At 40.0% G+C, this 24,729-nt stretch overlaps 1 protein-coding gene across 1 annotated transcript in view; it reads left to right on the forward strand.

The window, feature by feature from the left end:
* Positions 1-24,628, forward strand: part of sash1b (SAM and SH3 domain containing 1b) — a 43,772-nt gene extending 19,144 nt beyond the window's left edge. The window contains exons 2-18 of the mRNA XM_070920752.1: positions 12,475-12,603; positions 13,435-13,485; positions 13,974-14,023; positions 15,912-15,952; positions 16,314-16,400; positions 16,574-16,686; positions 17,214-17,315; positions 18,369-18,501; positions 19,379-19,779; positions 20,208-20,282; positions 20,388-20,528; positions 20,650-20,782; positions 21,094-21,263; positions 21,359-21,565; positions 21,757-21,907; positions 22,377-22,508; positions 23,820-24,628. Coding sequence (XP_070776853.1) covers positions 12,475-12,603; positions 13,435-13,485; positions 13,974-14,023; positions 15,912-15,952; positions 16,314-16,400; positions 16,574-16,686; positions 17,214-17,315; positions 18,369-18,501; positions 19,379-19,779; positions 20,208-20,282; positions 20,388-20,528; positions 20,650-20,782; positions 21,094-21,263; positions 21,359-21,565; positions 21,757-21,907; positions 22,377-22,508; positions 23,820-24,628 — 2,925 coding nt within the window. The remainder of the gene's footprint in view (positions 1-12,474; positions 12,604-13,434; positions 13,486-13,973; positions 14,024-15,911; positions 15,953-16,313; positions 16,401-16,573; positions 16,687-17,213; positions 17,316-18,368; positions 18,502-19,378; positions 19,780-20,207; positions 20,283-20,387; positions 20,529-20,649; positions 20,783-21,093; positions 21,264-21,358; positions 21,566-21,756; positions 21,908-22,376; positions 22,509-23,819) is intronic.
* Positions 24,629-24,729: the final 101 nt, after the last annotated feature.

Consider the following 24,729-nt stretch of genomic DNA (forward strand, 5'->3'; position numbering starts at 1 on the left):
GAAAGAAGTCGTGTTTGACTGTTTGCCATGCCTTTGATGTCTTTTTTTCAAAAAGGGAGGTGTACCGGGTTTCTCTGTTTATCCTCTCTCTCTCTATGCAGTTTATTTTAAAACAAGTGGCCGTGCTAGTTTCAAGCTCGCCTGTGTTTTCTGACTGATATATATGTTTATGTTTATGTTTGTTTCTTTTTTATATATGTAGCTATTCAAACACATCCTCTATTCCAGAAAAAAAGTTAGTCCAAGTCTAACTTTCATAACTGATTTGTGTAAAGATGAGAATACAGCCTGCCTAGAGTGACATTGTTCTGTTCAATTTAGATCTCAGAATATAATTTAAGCTTGTTTTGCTGCAGCAAAGACAATGTGCCATATAAGCAGCTGCTCACTCATACCCGTAAAAGCTCCAGTCAGTTGTGTCAGTCCTAGCTGGAGCTACTTAATTGTTTTTGCCTGTTTTCTTTTGTGGCTTCTCTCCCTGCTTTGGCTTGAGTCAAATCAATAATTAGCCAGCCTTTCCACATCAGCTGCTTAAGTTAACTGAAATAGATAAACAACTTGAAGGAAGACAAGGAAATCAGCTGGGCTCCATGTTAATAAAAAAAACAAGACTGCAGCATTGACTTTTCTAAGAGGGAAGACGTTATGGTGACATTCTGATTAGGGTGCTGGAAGTCACTTGCAACCATACGCAAATAAAGGTTTCCCCCATGTCCCTTGCTGTAGCCATAGTTAGCAGGTGACCTTCTTTTTTAGGGTTTTATTAGTTTTATGTTAACATACAGTAGTAAGACAAATAGACATGTTTCTCATTCATAAATATATTGATAATCACTCCACACTAACATTAGTTTAATATAAATATAAATATAGCCACAACAATTTTTGATGTTATTTTATGTTCTTGCTGCATTCAATCAAATTTGTTTATTAAAATGGCTATAGTATAAGACAAAATTTGAATATATGAAGAAATAAATTGCCATATGAGCTAGTTCTATGTCTGTGTGTCGAGTGTAAATAATGTCCCTTCCAGGAAGTTACCAAAAGGATGTCAGCACAGATCTACTGAAGTCCTGAAAAGAGAACAAGAGAAGATAATATGGAATATATGAGACAGCATATGCACATATGAACAGGATCATGCAGTCAGTGCAGGACAGTCAGTGCATGGCAAATTTCAGTAGTAAACAAGTGTCTGCAAGCTGATTGTAAGATTACATGCAAAATATTTCACTGGCAAAATTACGTATGACAATATTTGTACTGGCAACAAAACTTTTTTTGCCAGAAGGCTGACTGACAACTCTTCACTCTGTTATTTAGAACATTTTCATTAGTTCCAGATAATAGGTTTTAAAATTAGAGTTGCTATGTTGATAAATTACTTGTGAAGTGGTTTGAGTATATTCCTCATAGAGCTGCAACAATTAATCAATTAGTCAAGCAACAGAAAATAAATCAGAAGCTATTTTGAAAAACGATTAATCATTTCATTTTTTACATTTGCTGGTTCCAGGTTCTCAAATGTCAGGATTTTCTTTGAATATCTTTGGGTTTCTTTCATGCTACAAAATGTTGACATATTTTTAGGCAATATCAGATGAGGGAATAGCCTAATAAATGCGACAGTATTTTATTATTATAGTCTTTTGGAGAGAATTATTTTAATAACTCCAAGCACAGGTAAAAAGACCCTTAATATATTCCCTGATCTACTTCCCCTAACATCAGGTGAAGTAATGAATTCTATGAAGTTTAGAAAAAAGATAATGGTCAAGGGAGTGTGGACGAGGGCTGAGCAGCATTTTCAAGATGTATGATATAACCATGTTAAGAAATTGTAGTGTTTTTTCATTAGGATTATTATTAAGTCATATACATCTATTTTATTCTACTCCCAACTTGCCCATCTCTGCGCCACTCAGCATTTCTCCTCATTACTTTCTTGTGTCATTTCATCCTCACCTTGTCATGGCCTTTATTTCACCTCTGGAGTAGAAATGCTATTACAAAGCCACAGTATATGAATCATCTATTTTTATTATCCATGTTCAATATCCAAATGCATAGCCGTAATTCAGAAGAAGAGAGTGGGATTTATGACATACCACAGTATAATGCCTCTTTTCATGCATCATCAAGCAAATGGAGGCATCCAACTGTAGTCCATAGTAGAAGGCAGACTGAGTGAAAATACTGAAGAAATAATGGAGACATTAGGCCTAAAGGGAGAGAGATAAAGACAAATATAGGAGAGCAAAGTGGGACAAAAGAGATAAGAAAACTAAGGTTTATGAATAAGGAGAGCATAAGACAGGTAGCGAGGAGGCGGTGATTTAAGAAAGGAGTAGTGAGTAGTGAGTACTGAGAGGTAGAGATTTTCAATCAAGAAAACGATCTGTGGGCCATCAAAGCTTGACATTCCTCCAAGAGGGTGAGGGCCAGATTTGGATTAGTTTTCGACCAGAACCAGCCTGCTCCACAGTGATGTGACCTAAAAGGAAATAGATCCAACTAAATGAACAAATCCCTGCCTTTTTCATGTGTCTAAAGGTAGATTATCTGAGAAAGTTCTCATGGTGATCAGTGTTGGGTTTGTAGCACACTGTAAGGCCACCATGGAGCGTTATTTTATTAATCCTTTTAAACCTTTATTTCATTATCTCCAAGATATTGATCCTGAAATCTAAAATTGGAGTGCTTTTCATTAGTCATGGGGAAAGACTCATTCATTGTATCAATTAAACTTGAATTGCATTTGAAGCCGCAGTATGTATTGTGAATTGTGTAGCTTACTGCAGGGAGATAGTTTATAATGCATGAATGTAATTATTAAATTTTTTATTCCTGAGTGCTTATGCTTGACTGAATACGGTTTAAGCATTCTGCATTATTAAAGTTTGTATGGTATTTCTACAATATGGCCACTCAGATCTTCTAAATGCATTGCAGGAAAAAAATCTTTTACTTTTACAGAGCATTTCACAATAGTTGTATTTTATGATATGCTAATGCTTTTGTGCAGTGACAGACTAGGAGTATGCTATAAAGATTAAAAGTTGAGATACCACAATAAACATAAAGGCAGTTGTGAAAACTGAGACAGTATTTTACAAGTGAATGCTGTTTTTAATTGACATGAATCTGACAAGGCACCTTGATTGAAAAGTATGGCTGTGAGGATATTAAAACACTTTGCCAGATGTCGGCCTCAAGAAAGCGCCACATATTGAGCGAGAGATCAATTCCAATGAGCGATTATGCATATTTAATCACCATGTCAGTTTTATTGACTTTTGAAACATTGTGTCTTTAAGGAATGATCTTTTTCCCAGTGAAATTCATTTTAGAAGGAAAAATAAGTGAGAGAAATACATGAAATTGCAGCAGAATTGATTATATATCGGTATTTTAGTACTGTTAGCCAGTGTATGGAGAACAGGGAGGAATATTTGAGCCTTAAGAGAACATGGTTAAATAGCTACACTTCAATAAGCAGATCAAAACATCCGTCAAAGAAGAGATGTCAAACACTGAAATCGAGACCTCTCTTGGATGTTGAATTGAAAACAGGTTATAGATCCTCATGCAATTCTTATGATATCAGTGCACGCTTGGCAAGCTGCGGTTAGCATCCATTAATGGATGTAGTGGCTGTTAGGTGGATGTCCTTGGAATGGCAGAGGAGGAGACGGAACATCTGAGAGCATAGAGGAGGAGGAAAATTGAGTTGGACAGGTGATGTTGTCGTCAGGTCTGTTGGGATGTCTGCGGTTGTCAAAAGGACCATGTGCAGTCAGTGAGCCCGGTCTTGTGAACGTTTGAAGTACATCATCGCCGTGTTAAGATGCATTTCTCTGAGAAACGGATCTCACAGAGGCGAGTGCCAACTGGCAAGTCTGGCAGAGATGCTGGCTCTGACTAGACAACGGGGAAAAGTGTTGTCAGAAACATCTTAGTAAGATCTCAGTAATTCCCATAGCAGGATAACAGTTTTGGTGGTGCCCTCAGAAAATGTAGTTCAAATGTCTCAGAGTCTGCACTACTCTGTCTGAAGCTCAAATACTGACACCAGTAAACAGCCCACTCTGCTTGAAATCTATTCATGAGACACAATTGTTAACCGTTTTAAATTAGTCACTTCTCAGTTGTTCCTCTCTTCATCTAATTTATTGCAGTGCTCTGCGCTCTGCTGTTTTTCAAGTCAATGTCTTGTCTGCATGATTTTCCCATGGAAAGTTTCAAAAGAGAAATGTCTGGAGGGTATTTTCTTTCCTGATTGGACCAACTCACTTGTTTTTCACACCATGTAGAATGACCTCATTCTGGGGCCCCATGATCTTACACTGCATGATTGACAGCTGCCCTTGACTCCTGCGTTGTGTGTCACAGGGGGATCAGTGGATGTTGTGGTCTTGTGAGGGGTGAGCTACTGCACTGATAAAATACAGCCGGAGACGGTGCGAGCTGGCAGTCGTGTCTCAGGGGATCACCGCACAGTCACACAAGGGTAATTACCCAAGCACAGGGGTGAGGGGCAGATGAAATGATTTCAGCACCTCTGAATTAAACATGGCCGAAGGAATAAGAACAATCCACAGGCTGCTTCACTACAAACCCAGAACCATTCACAGAGCCTTTTACAACTGAGGAATACACACGGTCTTTTTAGGTGTGAATTTTAAAGTGAGGTCTCCGTGTTTGTTTTCAGCACCACTGAATTAAACATGCTCCAAGGAATGGGAACAATCTATAGGCCGCCCCTTCCACAAAAACACACTGCCATCCAGAGGGGATTTAATACACTCAGAATATCCATGCACGTAATTTAACTGAAATTTTAAGGGGATGATTCTTTATTTTATCTCTGCACTGTTGAATTAAACATGCTTCAAGAAACAGGGACAATACAGAAGCTGCTTCAAAACAAGTAGGGATCCACAGGGTGCTTTTGCAATAATAGATGGTAATAATAGATATTTCCAAATATGAATTGTGTTGCATTGTTATAGCTGAGGTTGGGGGCTTTTGGAGACTATAGTGTCCTTCATCTAAATCTGGAATATGTGTTTTCAAATAATGTTTAAAATCCCAATCAGATTTGCAAGATTTAGTGCTGTAGACAATAGGTTTGTTCTGTGCCTCCTGTCTGCCCATTTAATCTTCTTTGGAGTTTTACTCTCATTCTTTTTTAATCTGGATCCCTGGCAGGTTTCCCTTACTGTCATGAATCTTGATTTATTGCTGCATGCCAGCAGACAACAATGTAGTTTTTAATTTGCTTTTTAGAAATTCTCTGCATTTTTGTTTTGCATCTTTTACAAAAATCATGATCCACTAATCCTGGTTCAGAGTCGTGTTGATGAGTATTGTTAACCATCAGTCTACCTTCTTTCAGTGTGGAAAAACCTGTTTGCAGCCATTTCTTTTCTGTCCTCCTACCATTCAGAATGAGAGCATGAGAAATCTCCTATGCAGGGAAGCTGGTCTTTTGTCTCTGTCAGCAGTGAGAAATATTTGCTCAGTGACTGATAGGATGAAAAGTAGGAGCAGAGCTCTGTATTACAGACCTTGCTAATGCAGTTCAAACAAGACCAGGGATTCTATATGCAGTGTATGTATCTGTGATTGACAGTGTGCATGTCACAATGTGACCCTTCTCATCAAACCCTCATTTGGGACTTGTCAAAATCCACTTACCACTCAGACATGAATGGTTAAGCTCTTCCACTGATCCTCCTTTTCTCTGTAGGGGGCCCTGGGGCTGTCGATCTGGACTGGGCCCTTGGGTGCTCTGCAACTGCACTAATTCTCACACATACACATACATTAATTTCATAGATCTATTAAATATCACTGCTCATGCTGAAACTCTTGTTGATTACAGCACTTAGACTTGCATTTGTTTAGACATTTCTGTGCCACTTCAGCTTATGAAAACATTTTCGGAATCCGTTGGAGAACATCAGAAATATGTTATCAAGCTAAAAAGAAGGCTGCTTCTTTTTATTCTCTAAAACACAAGGAATACAGTGTTTTCACCCATAGTTGGCTTTCTAAATGGCATATGTGTATATTATAGACAGTTTGGTATCATTATATATTTTAAGATTTAACTTTATTGATACCCTGGAGAGAGATTTTGCAGCAGCACAGGAAACAGGCTAGAGAGGTCTGTAGGAACAGGATACAGATAAGTACAAAAAATATGTAGATTTATTTGTTATAACCGATGACAAATAAATAAAAGTTAGAGACCTATATACAGTATGTTACCCTAAACCAATATGCATACATATTTAATATCTGTGCAAAACCATTAGTACAGATAAAAGTGACATACACGTACATACCACAGTATATACAGTACATATGGAATATGTATTATATATGATAGTATTAGAATGTATAAATAATAAATATAATCAAGCATGATGTGAAAAAGAATCTAAATACAATACAATATAATATGATTAATATATGTACAGTGAATATAATATGTATGTGTTATACATGTTTAAATTACACATATATAAATTCTTACAGTGTCATCGCATTTTTCCACTTGTTCAGCAGTTTTTTTTTAATAGAGAAAATGAGTGGAGGCTGGTTTGATTCTACTATAGTTAGAAGGGCAGAGTATGTGAAAACCTTGTGATTACAGTTTCGGTGATCTAAATGTTCAAACTTCGGTTTTACCTTAGAACTGGACTTGAAGTTAAATTGTATGATACTGAGGCCATGGTGCTGATCATGTGGGCTAGTCTTCTCACAGACACACGAGTGATGTCTCTCACTCTCTTGAGCACAGAGTGATGTCCACAGGGATCAAAGCTCAGATGAGTGCTCAGGCTCTCCAGGTCGGCACAGACAAAAATCAGGAGGTTTGACGGTAATGGGAAAGGAGCTGGCTGACAGGGAGGAATGGCATCTATCTCCTGCTCCCCCTGTGCTCCGAGGTGACGAGCAGCCCGCCGCTGTGTAGCCAGGCAGAAAACTGCCCTTTCTGGCATGAGCTGCCTCGGCCCTTTGGCACCGTGCGCGGAACGAAGCCCTCCACCATCTCCACCATCCATCTGCAGCTCAGCATAATCTGCAGCCTCCTGCTGCAGATCTGATACTGCTATTGTTACCTCCTGCTGCTGCTGCTCACTGCTCTGGAGTCAGTGGGCAGTTACTAAAGATAAAGATTAGAGGTAGTAAGGTCACGATTAGACTAAGATATTGAGGGTTATCTCTCCACACTTAATCTCACGGACTAATACTACAAGTAAAAGAGGTCACCACCCTGGTAACTAATGCCATAAGGATGTGTGAAGTTGCCTTTGTTGTTATGTCGATAAATTTCAGCAGTGAGCAGAGGAGGAAAATCATAGTGCTGCTTCTTCTGGGTCTGCTTACACTTACTGCAAGGCTCAGCTGCAAGTTGACTCATTCCTTGATTTAGTAGTTTATTAGTGCACAGAGAATGTTTTGACATCACTACACTTTGTTAAGGTTGAGAGGAAATATTTAGTTTCCATCTTGTCCTATTTACTTGGCTTTTCAACTCACTACCATCACCTTTAGCTCTCTATCAATGCCACATCAGTAAGTAGCAGAAAGATGTTGATGTAGAGTTACTATTTGCTGCCACCTGCTGGTTCTGAGACTGCTAGTGTTCAAAATGTTTAGACATGTTTGGATTATGTACAATAGACGTGCTTGTTTGTTATATTATGTTCTTATGTTGATATTACCTTTATGAAAGATGGGTATGCGAACGATGGGAGTGACAACCCTGTATGTCAGTTAAAGATTTTACGTTGTTGCCAGTGTTTTAGTATTTACTTTAGCCAACTTCTACTAGGATGCTCTTTTGTATGCCCATGTTTATTTGTGTATTAAATCATGTTCGATCATCCTTTTTCTTACATTCAGTCAGTCATTCATTGATAAAGACCAAGTCATTGATAGATCAATTTGACTGACAAATGGGGAAAATCTGGGGTAAATATTTCAGAATAGTGGTGCATTGTTTTACCCCAAATTTGTTAGAAGCCTCTGAAAGTGTATTTGGGACTAAAAAAGTATATTAAAACACTAAACTAACTAATGGCTACTAAACATGATGACCCTCCATAAGTATTGGTAGGGAAACTTGTAGCATGTAGAGTTTTTAACCCGTATTAGTGCCATGGAATAGTGTTTTTACAAGTGGGTCCCTGTTTTCTTTGTGTCATGCAAGCACAAAGACACACATGCAAGGCAAGGCAATGCACATTTTTGCCACTATTTCCACTGACAGTTGTTGACAGTAACACATAAAAAAGTAGTATTGTAATGCGCCAGCTAAGGTAGTGAAGAAGACTGCAAGCTAGCAAACATGGATGTAAAAAAAAATAGAATATGTATACAATTAAATAAAATGTGCAAAGACATAAAAATCTCATTACAGATTTGCAGACTTCTATACGACTGTGGTCAGAGAGAAACCTCCATATCAGCAGAGGGAGACCTATCTGACTAATATTCAAAATGTTTTATTAAAAGCCTGACACATCACTCTTAACTCCACTGCAGACATAAACATGCAGGCACACTCTCACACACTAAGAGGTGGTGGTTTATTTGAACATGAGTCAGCCGCAGCTGGAGAGAGTAGATCGCCCCACCCAGCAGCACCAGCGTCACATGTGGTTGCAACTCCCCCAACCTCCCCTAAACCAAACTCCCTCTGATTTATGCGTGCCGGACACCCCTCCCCTTCACTTCAGGATGTATTGTCCCCCAGTCACTGAACTGAGTTAAGTTTCAAAACGGTGCCGTTCACTTAAACAGCAGTGTGGTGGAACTGAAGAGCAAGTAGTGCTGGGCAGCGACTGTTGGCAGCCAGATGCCTGTTTGTGGTGAGTGTATTTTTGTGTTTGCACTGGAATGTGGTCCTATGGTTAGCTGGTAGTTTCCTGTGGATTCATTGGGAAAAATTTCAATTTATATAGCCTTGTTTCAAAAGACACCTTAGTATGTGCATCTTCCCCTGTAGGGTTGTCGGTTGATGAAGACTTTCATTTAGTAGGAAGAGCTTAAACAAGTCAGTGCTTGTTCTCATGATCTTTTGAAACATCCCTCAATACACTATTTAAGACCTCTACAATGGTCTTTCATAGTCAGTGATGTTTCTCTGCTGAACTAAAATCTGATTTTTGAAATTAAGTTGTTGGATTGATTGACAGATGAATGACAAGGTAGTAGCAAGTACATGTGCTTGGTAACGATTTCTAGAGTTGTTTATTCAAGGTGAGATAAGGATGTTTAATGGGATATAAACATACACACTTTTCAGTGGATTTGGTTTTACTAAGCCCTGTTTGGCAAAATGCTGCTCTGCTACATCAGATAGTTGTGCTTTTTTGTGGAATATAGTCTCTGACAAACTTACTGTAGGTCAAAATGGATTTGAAGTTTGAAGTATCATAGAAGTTGACATTCATAAAAAGTATTCTTTATGATCTTATCTGAATCCCCTGGTACTCTTGTCATTGACTTCTGAAGCAAGACTGTCCTTCAACATCTCTGGCTCTATGTAGGGTATAGTGATCCAAATTATTTGCTGGTACTTTGTGACCCAGGTCTGGTTGCCTAAAAGGGTGAGACAAGACAGAGGAACTGTAAAAACACTCATTAGACACTGGGCCCTAGGGGCACGTGGATCTTTTGTCTGCCTATGAGATGCTCAGTGCCTGAGAAATGTGACACCGCACTCTTCTTTTCAAGCCTCTGTGGTTGATGTCTCATGCTGCAATTTTGGCTTAGAGACCATTAATTTGGAGACAGAGGGAAATATAAAGCACACTGGAATATTTTCCCAAAACTACCATTTTGTAAGAATTTTCAGCACGAGAATGGAACTCATTATTTATTTGATGTCTCATTCAGGTCAGTTTGTTTGTGTTTACATTTATCTGTAACAAGGATATATACATGCAACCGTGTCTAATAAGCATTCGGAGGGATGCAATATCATGTGGCTGTGTCACAATAGGCTGTTTATGTGGATCAGTGGCAGTCTGAGGCAGAAGAGTGGCTACAGCCAGGCACAGTGCAGAGCTTCTCAGTCGGCCTCAGCCTTGTTTCTTGACTGTATGAAAAGCAGCCAGATTTTCAGGCCATTTTTCACCCGAGGGCATGTCATTTACCAAATGAATGGCCCTCTTTTCTGGACAGTTGAGCCAGTCACAGTCTATCATGCCATGAGACAAGTGAGCCCACAGTATTACTTTTCACTGCAGAGGACTGTTTTTCAGTGGGAACATTTGCATACCTTCAGGGTATGACATGAGTGAAGCATAATGATAATGATAATGCGTGAAACAATTTATGGACATACTGGGTGGCTGTTACTGATGATCACACACTTTTATTCGTCTGTCTAGTCTTAACTCATGACAATAGCGTGATAAGGAAATACTCTTCTTACATGTTATATCGCCCACTATATAATCTTTTCATATTTTATTTGTCGTACTATCTTCAGTTATTTGTATAAGTCATGACTAACTCCAGCTGTCTCACTGCTCTGCACTAACTGTATGATAGAAGGTTTTATTCATTCACACAGCAGCAGAAAATGGCAATAAAATGGGCTTAATTCTAGATTGTAATTTGATATTATTTTTCAGAATTTATATAATTTTTTGCCCAATCTAATTCACCTCTAGCACACCTGGAGAAAAATGCACATATATGTTTAGATGTTAAAATTACTTGTTTATTTGAGCTTTGGACAGTTAAACATCCTCAAAAATGTTAAAATAAATACTCTACCACCTCCTTCACTGGGCCTAAAACTCAAAAGACAAATTCTAAGATCATTAAAAAGTTTGGATAAGTTACTTCTTTAAAAAGTGACTAAAACAACCACTATTTGTATGTGAAAGGGGTCGCTCATGTTGACAAACCCACAGATAACACTGGGGAACAGAATTTTTGTTGAGTTAGGTCTGACAGCTGTTTTTAACTAATTTTTGGGTGCGGAATCCAAAACTGATCTCAGTTTTTCTCTATCATGTCAAGTTTTTGAACTATAGGATCCCCGTTTTCTTAAAAAATATGAAAAATACTGTACTTAACAGATATGTGTGTAATAGTACTGACTTATTGGGAGCTGCACACACCTCTCACCGCACTGTCTCAATTGTGACTGCACAAACAAGTTGCCACGTAGCGGTAGATGAGTCCAATCGTAATCAGCTGGCAAGTCTTACTACAGCTAATCAGTGGAATTTTGCTTATCTGGAGGGTAAGCTGTGGAGAAAAAACTTGACGTGCTAGAAAAAAACTGACTGCAATTTTGGAATCAGCATGATTTAACTCAACAGAATTTTTTTTTCAAATTGTTCCCCAGTGTAATTATCACCCAACTCTGCCATTTCCCTCGACTCTAAAGAGCTTTATAGTGCCTTTCAACTCATTGTTTCGGTTGAGTCTCACTGCTCTCAGTCAGCAGACCTAAAAGGGGAGGAAATAGGCAACTGTGTACTAACATGCTAACTGTAAGAACTTTGTAAGGTGATGATATGCCAATGTGGTGTGTACAGCTTGTTTCCGCTGCCCCCAAGTTGTCAAAAAATCTGTTATTGCAGGTTAAACCTTGCTCTAATCATCATGGATATTGTAGGAATTTGATCAGCATTGAGTGGGTTGCTCCTGTCAATAAGTACTTGTATTGGTCTTTAGTGAAATAGACCAAATAATCCAATGTGTCTTTATTGACAGACAGTTGGAGTTATCTGGTTTAAGATGTCTCATTAGTCTAGAACTAGGGTTATTTCCCTAACAAGGAAACCAGCCCCATGTGCTGATTCTGGTCCCAAAGGTCTCTAGGTCATAAAACTCAGCAAAATTCTCTGAAATGATGTATGTCTTATTCGTCTTCTTCCCACACGGCAAAAGGCACATAACTTCAGGTAGCACAATTGTAGGAAACTAAAAGGGGTTACATCCAGGAGGGTTTGCTCCGTGTCAGGACAAAGACTCATCTGACTGAATGATTCTACGTCTTGTGATTTACGGTAGACTGAACCGTGGCCTCTTGAGTCGACTCCTGATGACTGTAAGAGTGCTGAGTGAGAGCCGTAGCTGCGTCACATGGTGCTTCCTCTGGCCAGGGGGTCAGGTCTGAGGAGGGCCAAGGAGGTGGAAGGGGTCACTGGGCAGGAAGACAACACACTGGTGAAGACCGAGGCAATATCACAGCTGGACGTCTCTGATTCTTTTACACTCCTGGTGCTTTATCTCAGTGTTTCCTGGCTGTTTGTTTTGCTGGTGACCATAATAAAGCTTGAAACAATGCCTTTAATCAAGACAGTGGTCAGTATTTACAGTGTTTGCCTGCTATTTGGCATCTTGCTCAACCTCTGTGGCGTGTCGTTTTCCTCTTCTGGTCTGTGGCCATATCTGTGTGTTTAAATGCCTCTTTATCTCTTTCAGGATGGCTCGGTGGGGAACCTTGATGACCTGGCTCAGGAGTACTCTCAGTATTACGGCACCTCCCCCAGTGACGTGTGTGAAAGGATGGAGGAGCTTCGGAAACGCAAAGTAGTGCAAGATGCAGAGATGGTAAACAGTCTTATCGGTCTTTTTCTTGTCAGTTAAGACCTTGGCTCATCAAAAAATCGAATATCTCAGCTTTAAATTATAGAGGTTCTTTCGGCTGCCATCTTGCTAATTTATCACACTGTTTTTTAGAGGAACAGTTAGACATTTTGGGAAATACGCTTATACACTTTCTTGCTGAGAGTAAGATGAGAAGATTGACACCAGCTAGACTGGAAACAGGAGGAAACAGCTAGCCTAGTCAAAGGTGACAAAATCCACCTATCAGCACCTCTAAAATAAAAAAAACATGTTATATCTTGGGGTTTTTTGCCAGGCTAGCTGTTTCCAGTCTCTATGCTATTCCAAGATAACCAGCTGATGGCTGTAGGTATATATTTAGCATACAGACATGGCAGTGGTGTTGATTTTCTTATCTAACTCTCAGCAAGAAAGTGAATAAGCCTAATTCCTGAAATTTTGAACTATTCCTTTAACTTGTAGGTTGTGTTTTGACTATTTGCGTTTAACCTTAGAAAACCTATAATCTGCCTCTGGAGTACCAATGAAAATATGCCCTTTTGTCATATTGCACATTTATTGCGGTTGTAAATACATGTCAAAAAAAAAAATCCTAAAACTCACATTTGAATATTTTCTCAAAATCAGTTTATGAAACATAGATATGTTCAAACACCTGTTAGTAGCACAGCAATTGCAGAGGTCATAACTGGTGATACTGGTGTTATTCCACAATGTGGGCTGGGCAATTGAGTTAGCTGAATATTATTTCTATTTCTGTGTTATGATGACACTATAATTTACTCCTCCGCTTCCCCTGCCTGTGTGTTTCAGGGAAAGGTTGACTCAGTGGCCACATCACTGCAGCTCCGCTCTCAGATCCAGGTGAGTGTCCAGCTCTGAGTATGTCATACCCCAGGAGAAGGCAACTTCCTGCCATGCACGTCAGCAGACAGGCTGATAAGAGGCTGTACAATTGGCTTATCATGATTATCTTGAGCAAAACCAAAGTAGAAGACTAAAAAGTAACTTTTGACTGACTGTGATGCAGAGAGCTGGCCTTGAGACTGTCCTCGGATGTTAGGGAATAGATCCTAAAATGTGACTAGTGGCAAATGTGGGTTTTGTTTCCACCAAATTACAAGATTTGTATTTTAAAAGTGCAACAAATTACAAATAAACAAATACCTGAAATTCCTTTTTTGTTACCCCTTAATTGCAGTTGAGTCAGTCTGCATGAACTATTTTGTTATTTTGGTATATGGCCGTAATTTTAAATGACTTGTTGCTTAAAAAAAGTATATATTGTTTTTTAAGAATGTTTGTTATCCGTGTTTGGAATAAAAGTGTAACTCAAAAATCATCTCCTTAAGGAATCGCTTGGACTCAGCAGTACTACCTCCACTCCAGAGACTGAGAGAAGGTAAAATAAAATCCCAATATCCCTTTTTTAAAGTAAGTAATTTAATGTATATTCAGGCACCAGAAAGGCCTAGCATCCTTGACTAGGGGAGGCACTGGGGTGAAGCATCAGTAAAAACAGGGACACGAATGAAGGGACATTGATAGATAATTATACAGTCAATATGGCTGTTAAATATTTTGTCCAGATGATGATGAAGTGTTGTGGCTTTACAGACTACAGTATTATCTTTTAATACAAGTCATATCACTTTTGTATGCTGAACTGCTATTACTCCTCCTGCATTATCTCTTTGTCACCCTGTGGACACGTGCCTTTCCTCTGCTTCCTGGTGCCCTGCAGTCACAATTATGAAGCATTTCTGTGTCACCTCCAAACTTCCTTCCTTCCTTCCATTGTTTCTTTTGAGGGATTTCGAAGATTAGTCATATTTGGTAAGCTGCATGTGATGAAGGGTGATGACTAATGATCAAACAACATATTGATTTTATTAAGCTTGTTAAAGAGACAGAAGACTGACAATTGGGTTTTATTATAACAACAGGCCTGTATTATTCAGACCCTGGAGAGAAATACAGGGGACAAATCTCCTTCTACAACTCCTGAATTCAAACTATCACAGGACACTTACACTGCCCCCTAGTGGGACAAGAACATAGTAATTCTGTGGGAGGCTGATGGTTACCAGTATCAGTAACAAGTTTTGCATTATTTTACACTGAAGTTTTTGAGAACTTTTATCGATATCTGATGAGTTTTAATTTGTCTTTTCTTCCTATTTTGTGTATTTTCCTCATGATCTCCCTTTAAATCACAACTTAACTTTATACACAGTGGGCACACATTTTCAATTTTTCTTTATGGGAACGTTTTCTTGTTCTTATCACAGTGCATGGGGCACTGCCCCTCGAGATTGTTACTCTGATTATGGGCTGCATAATACATTTCATTTGAAGTTATCAATTTTCCTGCCAACATATTTCAAATATTTATCGTCCCCCACATTCTTTTTACTGTAGAATTTGGAAAAGGGAAAACAGTGCTGATGTCTCACTCTATAACCCTGAATAGAGTTTGAATATCATGGTGAACTGCTTGCTTCGAGAACATTTGCTCTTTCACCTGTTTCATCGTCCTTTGTAGAAAATGAAACCAATAGTGTATTCAGTGCATCCTCTAGAAACACTGACTATGTCTTTAATTAAAATCAGACTAATGATGAATTAGGATACGATACAATTATTTAACCAAATGTGAACAAAAATGTATATTTCATTGCGAGTTGTACAGACATTTTCACAGTGGACAATATGACCACTAATATCTCACTCACAAAACAAAAAGTACAGGTCTGATCTGTTTTCAAACTCATACACTGACCCAGCACCAGCAACTATGTCAACTGAGAGAGAGAGAGAGAGAGAGAGAGAGATACACAATAAACATCCCAGAGAGATGAAGAGTGAGAGACAGACAGACAGACAGAGAGAAAGAGGGAGGGTGAAAGTGTGCAGGGAATGCAGAGGCCACGTTAGCGCTGCTGCTGCTGCAAAACCCTGACTGGACATGAAAAAGGCTCTATTGTTCCTGCGATGGCCGTAGAGCTCTGACCTCTGTTCATCAGCCAAGAGCAGCCAGTCTTTTTCATCTGTTTTGACTACTTTGATTTCCCTCATGAGGGACAGTGCACTTTTGTGATTCTTTTTTTGTTTTTTGTTTTTTATAAATCTGACACAAGTCGAGAGGATAGAAAGACATGTTAAGGGAGATGGTGGGATAGCAGGGAAAATGAAGAAAATAACTTTGGACAACAGGTATTCTTCTGTTCAGGGCTTTGGTTTCCCATTTGAGCTATTCAAATGAAGTAAATATTTTGTTTGATTTTTAGGTTTCCTGTGCACAAATCTAGCTCTGACGATGGATCAGGAGGTAAGTTGAGATCTTTTTTTTTCTTAATTACATGCATCATATAGTTAATGCTTCATACAAAGTACAATCAGATTGATGTAAGTTTTCAGTCTTTTTTCCACTAAGCTAAGCCTACAGAAAAGCTACTTCGTGTATTAGTAGTTGTAGGTGCTATTTATTCTTTGACAGTAGTAATGACTATGCAGAGTAAATATTTTTATATACTACAAATGACGTTCATGTTTGTATTGTAATTTACTACATACTTTGGTATTTGTTAATTCAGTGCAGGTGAATTATTAATTGTTTACCTAATTTTGTGATGATGCTGTTATAATGTTTTTTTCCCTGCACTAAATGAAACTTCATCGTTGTACTGTAGGAAAATGGGATGGAAAAAGAAAGAGCAAGTCTTTTTGGCAGAGTTTTCGAAAGTCACAGAAAGGAGTGGTGCGTCAGATTTCAAAAGGTATGTTAAGTCAATAGCACAAAAAAGGAAATGATATATGTGTATAAGAATTACTCATTAACATATGCACATCTTTTTGTTATTTGACAATCCGGATTTATCTTTAATAAAATGCCTATTTAAAGCAGTCGGTTGTGTTCAGTTCCGTCAGCTGACACTGTTACTTTTTACAGGTGATGACGTTGGTTTTGTGGCCAGTGAAATCACCATGAGCGACGAAGAGCGTATCCAGCTAATGATGATGGTGAAGGAGAACATGATCTCTATAGAAGAAGCCCTGGCACGGGTATGGTGTCATACATCCACTTTATTGTGAAAGTTGCAGCTGCTGTGTTTTTATCCTTTTGCTCAACTTTAAGAGTTTGTTGTGGAAAGGGGAATGTTGCCACTCATCAAATGGGTCATGTATCCAGTTGGACCAAGACTTATAGACCTGACCTTTGAACAGTAAATACAATTCTTTAAGTTGGGTTCATTAAAAAAAAACTTTTTTTTTCAGGAAATGAGGCAATTTCTCCAAAAGTCCTGTAAGCAGTTGTTTTGAATAGATGGCAAAAAGGTATCATCGAGTAGCACAATCTGTGGGCAAATCTGAATACATTAAAAAAAGTAACTATTTGTTGGCTGTCAAAGTTGTGAAAGTAATAACATTCTGGCATATGATCAAAGGTTTTATCTGCATGAAGAAAATAATGCAGTTTTAATAATTCCCTTTTTGTGTGCCAGCAGTTCAAGGATAAATAACACATCACCTGGTGGATTAATGTACTCTAGCTCTGCTTCATGCACTAACAGGGTCATCTTTTGTTGCAGCTGAAGGAGTTTGAGACACAAAACAGACAGACGTGCAGGTCCGATCCCACAGAGTGGCCCGATCCCTCCAGTCCCACCACAAATGAGTTGTTCAACTGCAACGTAAGTCTCTAAGCTCCCAGTCTGAGCGCATCTTAGCTGCTTTTTAATGCTGAATCACAACTTCAGGCAGCATGTTGTGCATGAGGGCCTCTGATCTACCAGTGCCAAGGCTGCTGAGCTGTTGACAGCGTCTCTCTCTTTCCCTCTGTCCCTGTCCCACCGATGAACCAGGGCCCCTCTAAAGCCCTGCAGCTCAGGGCCTTCTCCCAACTGCAGGGCACTGGGCGGACTTCTATTCATCGCTGTCAAAGCGCTAACCCCCTATTGTGCTGTAGTGAGCGGGTGGACTCAGCACAGGGCCCTGTTATGCAGGCCACAGCTCTTTTATGCATGGGTGGGGTGATTAGGGGGCTCAGGTTCAGGGCACATTTTTCAGATTCATCTGGATGGCCTGACCATTTCTCTTTGCTGTGTGTGTGTGTGTGTTATCCTCTCACTTTCTCTTTCTGTGTGTGATGATTGCCCCCTCCCCTGTTGTTTCTTTGTTAATTTCTATTTGCATTAAATTTCAGTTCAGCTTTCATTTTGTCTTTTGATGTGTATTCTGGGATGTACATACCGCTCATGTTTTGCTCGGCAGAGGAAACCTCAATATATGTCCGGGTTTTCAAATGTACCACTGGCTTTTTCACCATCATTTCATATAATGGTTAGGTGACTTCCAAGCAGCTAGCTTGTCATTTTCCCACGTGAAGAAAGCCTTTTCTAGTCTGTTGTGATGCAGAGCATATGGTACAGCTGTTTGCATGTGGTTTCCTACCACATATTTATATTAAGCTACAAGTAGTTTCGACAGGAGCCTCTGCAGCATGCACACAGCTTATATACCTTTTTCCTTTCACAAGTCACTAGAAGTGGGGAACAATTATTAAAACATACCTTGAAATGTATGAGCTCATGTATTACATCTGAGTATAATGACAGATAAAGTCTCAGTATCAAGAAATATCTTTTTTTCATGTCCAAAATGTTAGGCCTTACAACAGGTAACAATCTGCTGTGAACAGACCCATAGTGTTATTTTACCGTATTCCTCCTGGTCTCTTCTATCAGCCTTGCGATCTGTCAGACAATGAACAAGAGGAGTCTGTGACATTCAGGAGACTCCATAAACTGGTCAACTCAACCCGGAAAGTGAAGAAGAAGCTGATCAGAATTGACGAGTCCAAGAGGCCTGGAGCAGAGGGTACTAAACCACTATCAGACTTTATCTCAGAAAGCCCAAATGGATGTGGCAGCCATCATAGTTTTGTCAAGTCTTTGTAGAAACTGAACAAACTGAATTGTCTACATTTTCACTGTCCTATAATGTGACACTTGCTAAAAAAGTGTATTAGTTGTGTAAGTTGCAGTTTTATGCAGGTAAAATCCATGAGTATGTTGCTGCACATTCAGCCAAGATGTAAAAAAACCAGCAGGTGTTTACAGTAACATATATTGTGTATTAAGAGGAAATAGATTAGGCATTGTGCTGTCCCAGGAGGTGCACTGACGCAGAGTCCAGACAAAATATCAGTAATTATGCTGGATCTAATTACTGTTTGACTAAGCACATATACTGCAGTAACAGTATTTACCAAGTGTTTTCACTAGTTGTGTAGTCTGTGTGACTATATGTTTTGAAGAATACCTTTTCCAACTTTTTTCCAATATGTTTACGTTTGCCAAATAAACATAAAAGTAATCAGTGGTGGGCCAGTAGATTATCATTATTTGCAGGCTGAAAAAGCCTCTGAAACAGCTTGTAGACTATAAGACACTGTAACCCAACATAAAGATACAATAAAACTGGGAACAATACAATGTGCAATAAATTGGATTGGCAGCTGCATCTGTTCAATGATCTCTGAATCATTTTCACCTTTTATAGAAATAAGTCATTGCATAGAAATTGCAAACAAAGACAATTTTATTTCAGATTTTACAGAACTGATCTTCAGATACCTGGTAGTCCAACCTTATTTGTAGACACATCTAAAACTTGAGGATTTCATGACATTTTGCTTTCTTCTGTTGACATTATATTTTTACCTTCCTCCATTCCCCTCCTTTTCACCCCCCAGACAACCTAAACATAGAGGATCTTCCTTGTGGAGATGCCAGCAACTCCCTGTACTCTGGTGTGCAGAAGAAGCCTGCTGTTTGCCCCATGGACTCCCTTGCTTCAGCTCTGCGGGAACAGCTCACCTACGACAGGGACTCTGACAGCCTGACCACCTCCCCCTCCTCCAGCAGCCTGGACACCTGCAGCAGCCAGAAGATCTTCCAGGCCTTTAGCAAGTCTAGTGGGAGCCCTATTCATCAGGAGACGAGTGTAGTAGGGGAGGTGAGGGAGGCAGGGGAGGGCAGTGGCTCTTCCTTTTCTGAAACGGAGGGTTGCAATGATGAGGAACCCAAAATCGCTCGCTCAGTGACTGACGGAGAGCTCCGGCACCGGATCCTCAGCCCACTCAGCCACCATGGGGTGAGTACAGAGGAGCCTTGTTGAGAGATTATCATTTTTAAAGCTATTGTACTGAATGAATACTTTTTACCTGCAGGCAGTCGAGTGTCAGTGCCATCTTTAGACCCCCTTTGATTAGGCAACAATAACTAAGTTCAATTAGCTTTCTACTTTGAAACAGATTCTAGCTTGAGATTGACATAAACTGTAACACCATCACTCAGATACCCACAATCCATCATACTTAATATGCTCTCCTATTCTTATTTTCAAACTCATACCATCAGCATTCTGCAAGCTGCGCTACATGCACTGTTCCAGCACCTGCAATGATGCCCGTTAGATATAAACGTAGTCTAAGACTTTAAGCAAGGAAACCCCCAAATTCACCTACATCTCTGCATCTCCACTTATGAATGTCCTGTTTGTTTTGTTGTTGTTTTTCACAGAGAGCCTGTAGCTTTGGAGGATTTGACCTGACCAACCGCTCAATGCTCACAGCCATCTCTGACAGTGATAATACTGTATGTATCTGTCATTGTTCCTGAATTTCCATAGACTGAATCTAAATAAACAGTTAAACTTGTTTTTTTATTTACCTTTTTTCTGCTTCTTTGTATGTAAATAAGAATAAAGACGGAGATGGTGTGAGAGATCCCATTAAGTCCCCCACAACATCTCGTATTTCCCTGGGCAAAAAAGTCAAGTCTGTGAGAGAAACTATGAGAAAACACATATCCAAGAGATACCACTGTTCTCTCTCTGAACAGGTATGTACAGTCACTCTCGTACATTACATCTATCAGTGTTACTGCTGTAGATGTCCATATAGGTAATACTGTGACGATTGTGAAGCATACGTAATCATCTTTTAACTTCTCTGTGTCCTAGTTAAGCCCAGACCGTATATCCAGCTGCCCTCACTCGCCTCAGACAGACTCTGACTCTCTGGAGAAACTCAAACTGAAGCCAGGAGGGTCTGTGGAAAGCCTGAGGAGTTCCCTCAGCGGACAAAGTTCCATGAGTAAGTCTGTGTGTTTACAGTGTGCATGTGCCAGATCTGGGTGTACTTGCAAATAATTCTCAGTGTTTGTTTTAACTTGGCCTTGGAACACCAGATGTGTGTTGTTTTATCAGAAAAGTGTTTCAAGGACATTAAATCGCCTTTGAGATAGTCTAAACTTCCTGGTCTCACTGTATTTGTCTGGAAAACTGTGTAACATCTGGCACCAGATCAGATTAAAAGACATATTAAAAATATATTTCAAATACTAACAAACCCGTACAGTCTCGTGGTCTTGAAGTGGCTCATTTGTCTTTTTGTGGTTTGTGTAGGTGGTCAGACTGTGGGCACCACTGACTCCTCCAACAGCAACAGAGAGAGTGTGAAGTCTGAGGACGGGGAAGAAGATGAGCTTCCTTACCGCGGACCCTTCTGTGGTCGCGCTCTAGTTCACACGGACTTCACTCCCAGTCCCTACGACACTGACTCCCTCAAACTGAAGGTATGACCGCGTTATCGATCCACTAAATTACACAATACGTAGAGATGAGCTGATATCTTCTAAGAAACTCAAGCTCCACTGGTCTCGTCTTGCAGAGTGGAGACGTCATCGACATCATTAGCAAGCCTCCGATGGGTACATGGATGGGGATGCTCAACGGTAAAGTTGGCACCTTCAAGTTCATTTATGTGGATGTCCTGAATGAAGAGGAGGTGAAGCCCAAAAAGACACGCAGGAGGAGGAAGGCCCGGCAACCCAAACCTACATCTGTAGAGGAGCTCCTTGATCGCATCAACCTCAAAGTAATAAACATACTACATTACCCACACACAGGTGGAGGGATTTTCTATGGCACACACAAAGGCACAACTTTGACTTTTCTAACATGCTTATCTCTCATCTACAGGTCAAAATGCCTTTCAGCTGTTCTGACCATTTGTGCATGGTCAAAAGACTTTTACTTATCTGTTTATGCATCTTCGCCTCTCCACAGGAGCACCTTCCCACCTTCCTTTTTAATGGCTATGAGGATCTGGACACATTTAAGTTGCTAGAGGAAGAGGACCTGGATGAGCTGAACATCAGAGACTCCCAGCACAGAGCTGTGCTGCTCACCGCTGTGGAGCTGCTGCAAGAGTATGATGGTGGGTCAGGTAATCAACAGGGTGTTATATCTCACCTGAGCACTGCATAAGACTTGAAACACATAGATATTGTCAAAGACAAGTCAAACACGGAGAGACACGCTTGCCAAATTTAACCATATTTATTTTATTTGATGGATATATTCTGTACAGAGCTATCTAATAAAGGTGAAAATGGCAGGAAAATAATCTCTAAAAACTAATTTCAGTGTTAAGTGGGAAATGGATGAAGCCTCTACGTACCTCGTGTTGCTATGAAAACTGAAATTGAACTATACATGATTTTTATTTATACTTGTTAGTTATATTTTATTTTCAGTCCATATTTTTAAAGACTCTGTTAATGTGTCTACCCCTGCTATCTGCAAAAGCAATCAACACACACAACACATGCAGAGTTGCCCAGCAGTTCTCTTGAGATCATAAGATGTGACTGTCTGCCCCCTGTTGGTGGTGTTGTGTCCTGCAGGAAGCAGCGACCCAGAGCGAAGCAGTCAGTCTGGAGGCTCACAGGAGAAGTTGCTCCTGGACAGACGTGGCCTCATGGGAGACTCCCCGCGGGACTCCGGCTGCTACGAGAGTAACGAGAACCTGGAGAACGGTAATGACAGCCTGAGTCGCCTGTGAACACTGTCCTCCTCCTCTGCCCTCTTCTGCCTCATCCTTCACTAGAAAGACTCGTGTGGTCTTCAGTCCTTCTTGATGCTTGAGCATTCCAAGCCACCAAATTCAGTTTTCATGCTCTCCTGGAAAGACTCGTCACATTTACTTCTGCTGCTGTTCTTTTCCCCAAGCATCTTCTTCTTCAAGTCATACTTTCTTCTGTTTCTGCATCATTGACTCAAACTGTTTTGCAGTCACTTTTTTTTGTCTGTTCAGCGCTTTTGAGAATTGACTTGCCTTTCTTTACGAGCATTATATTCTCAATATCATATTCAAAATGGGATAACACAAGGTTCTCTGTTATTATGGGACTAGAAAGTTCACTTACATCATGTTAAACTGACCTAAAGACATTTTCACACCCTTGAGCAAACTATACGTGGAGCCGCTTGTAGGTCTACTCACAAATAGATCTGCAGTTGTGAGTTGTGTGGTGGTTTTTGCGTTTGCTGAAAATGGTGACTGTTGAACCGACGTGTGATAAGATTTAAATAGTTTTAAAAAACAACTTTCTTGGTAATTGCAGTACATATTTACTGTGAATGCTTGCTTTATTCATAGCTATATCATTCTTACTGTGGTTATTTGGTTAGGCTTAAGTCTAAAACCTGTCAAAATACAAAGAGTTGTGCTTACTATAAATGAGGGTTCATGTGAATGTCAAAAGGTCGTGTGGTTAGAGAACTATGTCAGATCAGCCACACTTGTACAGTGTATTTCTCTCAAGATTTTGCTGTTTGTGTGTATATTTTTTTAGTCCAGTAAAATATAATGTTGCACAATATTTTATCATGTGCCTGAAAACAGCGTAACGCAGAAGAATTAAAATATTTACTAAATAGTATAATTATACTTGTTAAAATATGGCATTTTTGTATAATTGTAAATGCACTAAAATGCAGACTTAGGACAACCTTTAAAATGGTTTAACAGTTAAAAGTCAAAGTTAAACTCTGACACTTCTGACAGAAGTGTGGCAGGTTGAGGGTCTGAAGTCTCAGCATTTTCTGAAGTGTGCTTCTGTCGTGGTTGAGCGTGAGGAATAAATTGCTCCATGCTTTACCAGACTTGACTGCTTGCTTCTTTTCTTTCATTCATCATTCATTTTTAGCACACATTTAGATTTTGTTTTGAACTTTCTTCTTCTCAGTCATCCTCTCACCTTCTGCTGCTGTTCTGTTTAAGTCAAATATGTGTCACAACTGACAGCACCTGCATGATCTGCACACACTTCACTTGTTTATTTCAGGAAGGGACAAAAAGACATCTTCATCCATGAGCAGGTCCTCCTCCGGTTTCGAGTCAAGCCACCTCCCGTCCCCAGAGTACCCTGTCCTCCCCCAGACCCTGACCTCCACCATCTCTAGTAAGACTTCACTCCAAAGTAATCCACCATGCCTGCCCTGTATCTATTCATCACAAAGACCCCCTAAGAACAGCTTAAGTCTCCTAAGCCCAGCAAAAGGTCATCTCCCCAGCGGAGCCATTGCTAGGAGCCGGAGCTGCATGGAGCTAAGAAGAGACCCAGCACCAGGACTGCTGAGGAGGAGCTTCTCCCTGACTGTCCTCCACAAGGGGCAGAAGAGAAAACCCGTCAACCCTAAAAACTGGAATCTGACCCCCAGCGTGAAGACCGAGGAGAGCACACAGCACTCAGTGAATCCTCCAAAACCTTGTGAGGTCCTGTCTCCGTCCTCCCTGTCTTCTACCACATCATATAATCCTGTGTGCTGCACTTTCAACATAGACACAACAAACGTGTTTTCCCCCAAACAAGCAGAAACAACACAAAGCACACACCTCCAGCTGCCCCCCACAGTCCCAGCAGAGAGGTCCAATCATCCTTTAACTATTCCTTCCTTACCAAACCCACACCCAGAGCCCATATTAACAGAGACTGCCTGCATGTATACCAACACAAACCACATCTCCTTAGAGGGTAAGAGGAGTCTCTCAGTTTCAGCCAGTTCTGAAGCTCGCCAGCTGAAAATGAAAAGAAATCAGAAGACGTCCATAAACTCAGTAAATCTGGGTTCCCTGATAGAAGAAAGACTCTAGCTGCAGGGTGTTGATCTCAATATGGAGCCACTTTCTGTACCGGCCTCAAAAGCACAGTGAACTGTCACAGATGTTAATTGCTGCTGTGGGATGATAAGCAT

The sequence above is a fragment of the Enoplosus armatus genome, chromosome 15 (genome assembly GCF_043641665.1).
Source record: "Enoplosus armatus isolate fEnoArm2 chromosome 15, fEnoArm2.hap1, whole genome shotgun sequence".
In the NCBI taxonomy this organism is placed as follows: domain Eukaryota; kingdom Metazoa; phylum Chordata; class Actinopteri; order Centrarchiformes; family Enoplosidae; genus Enoplosus; species Enoplosus armatus.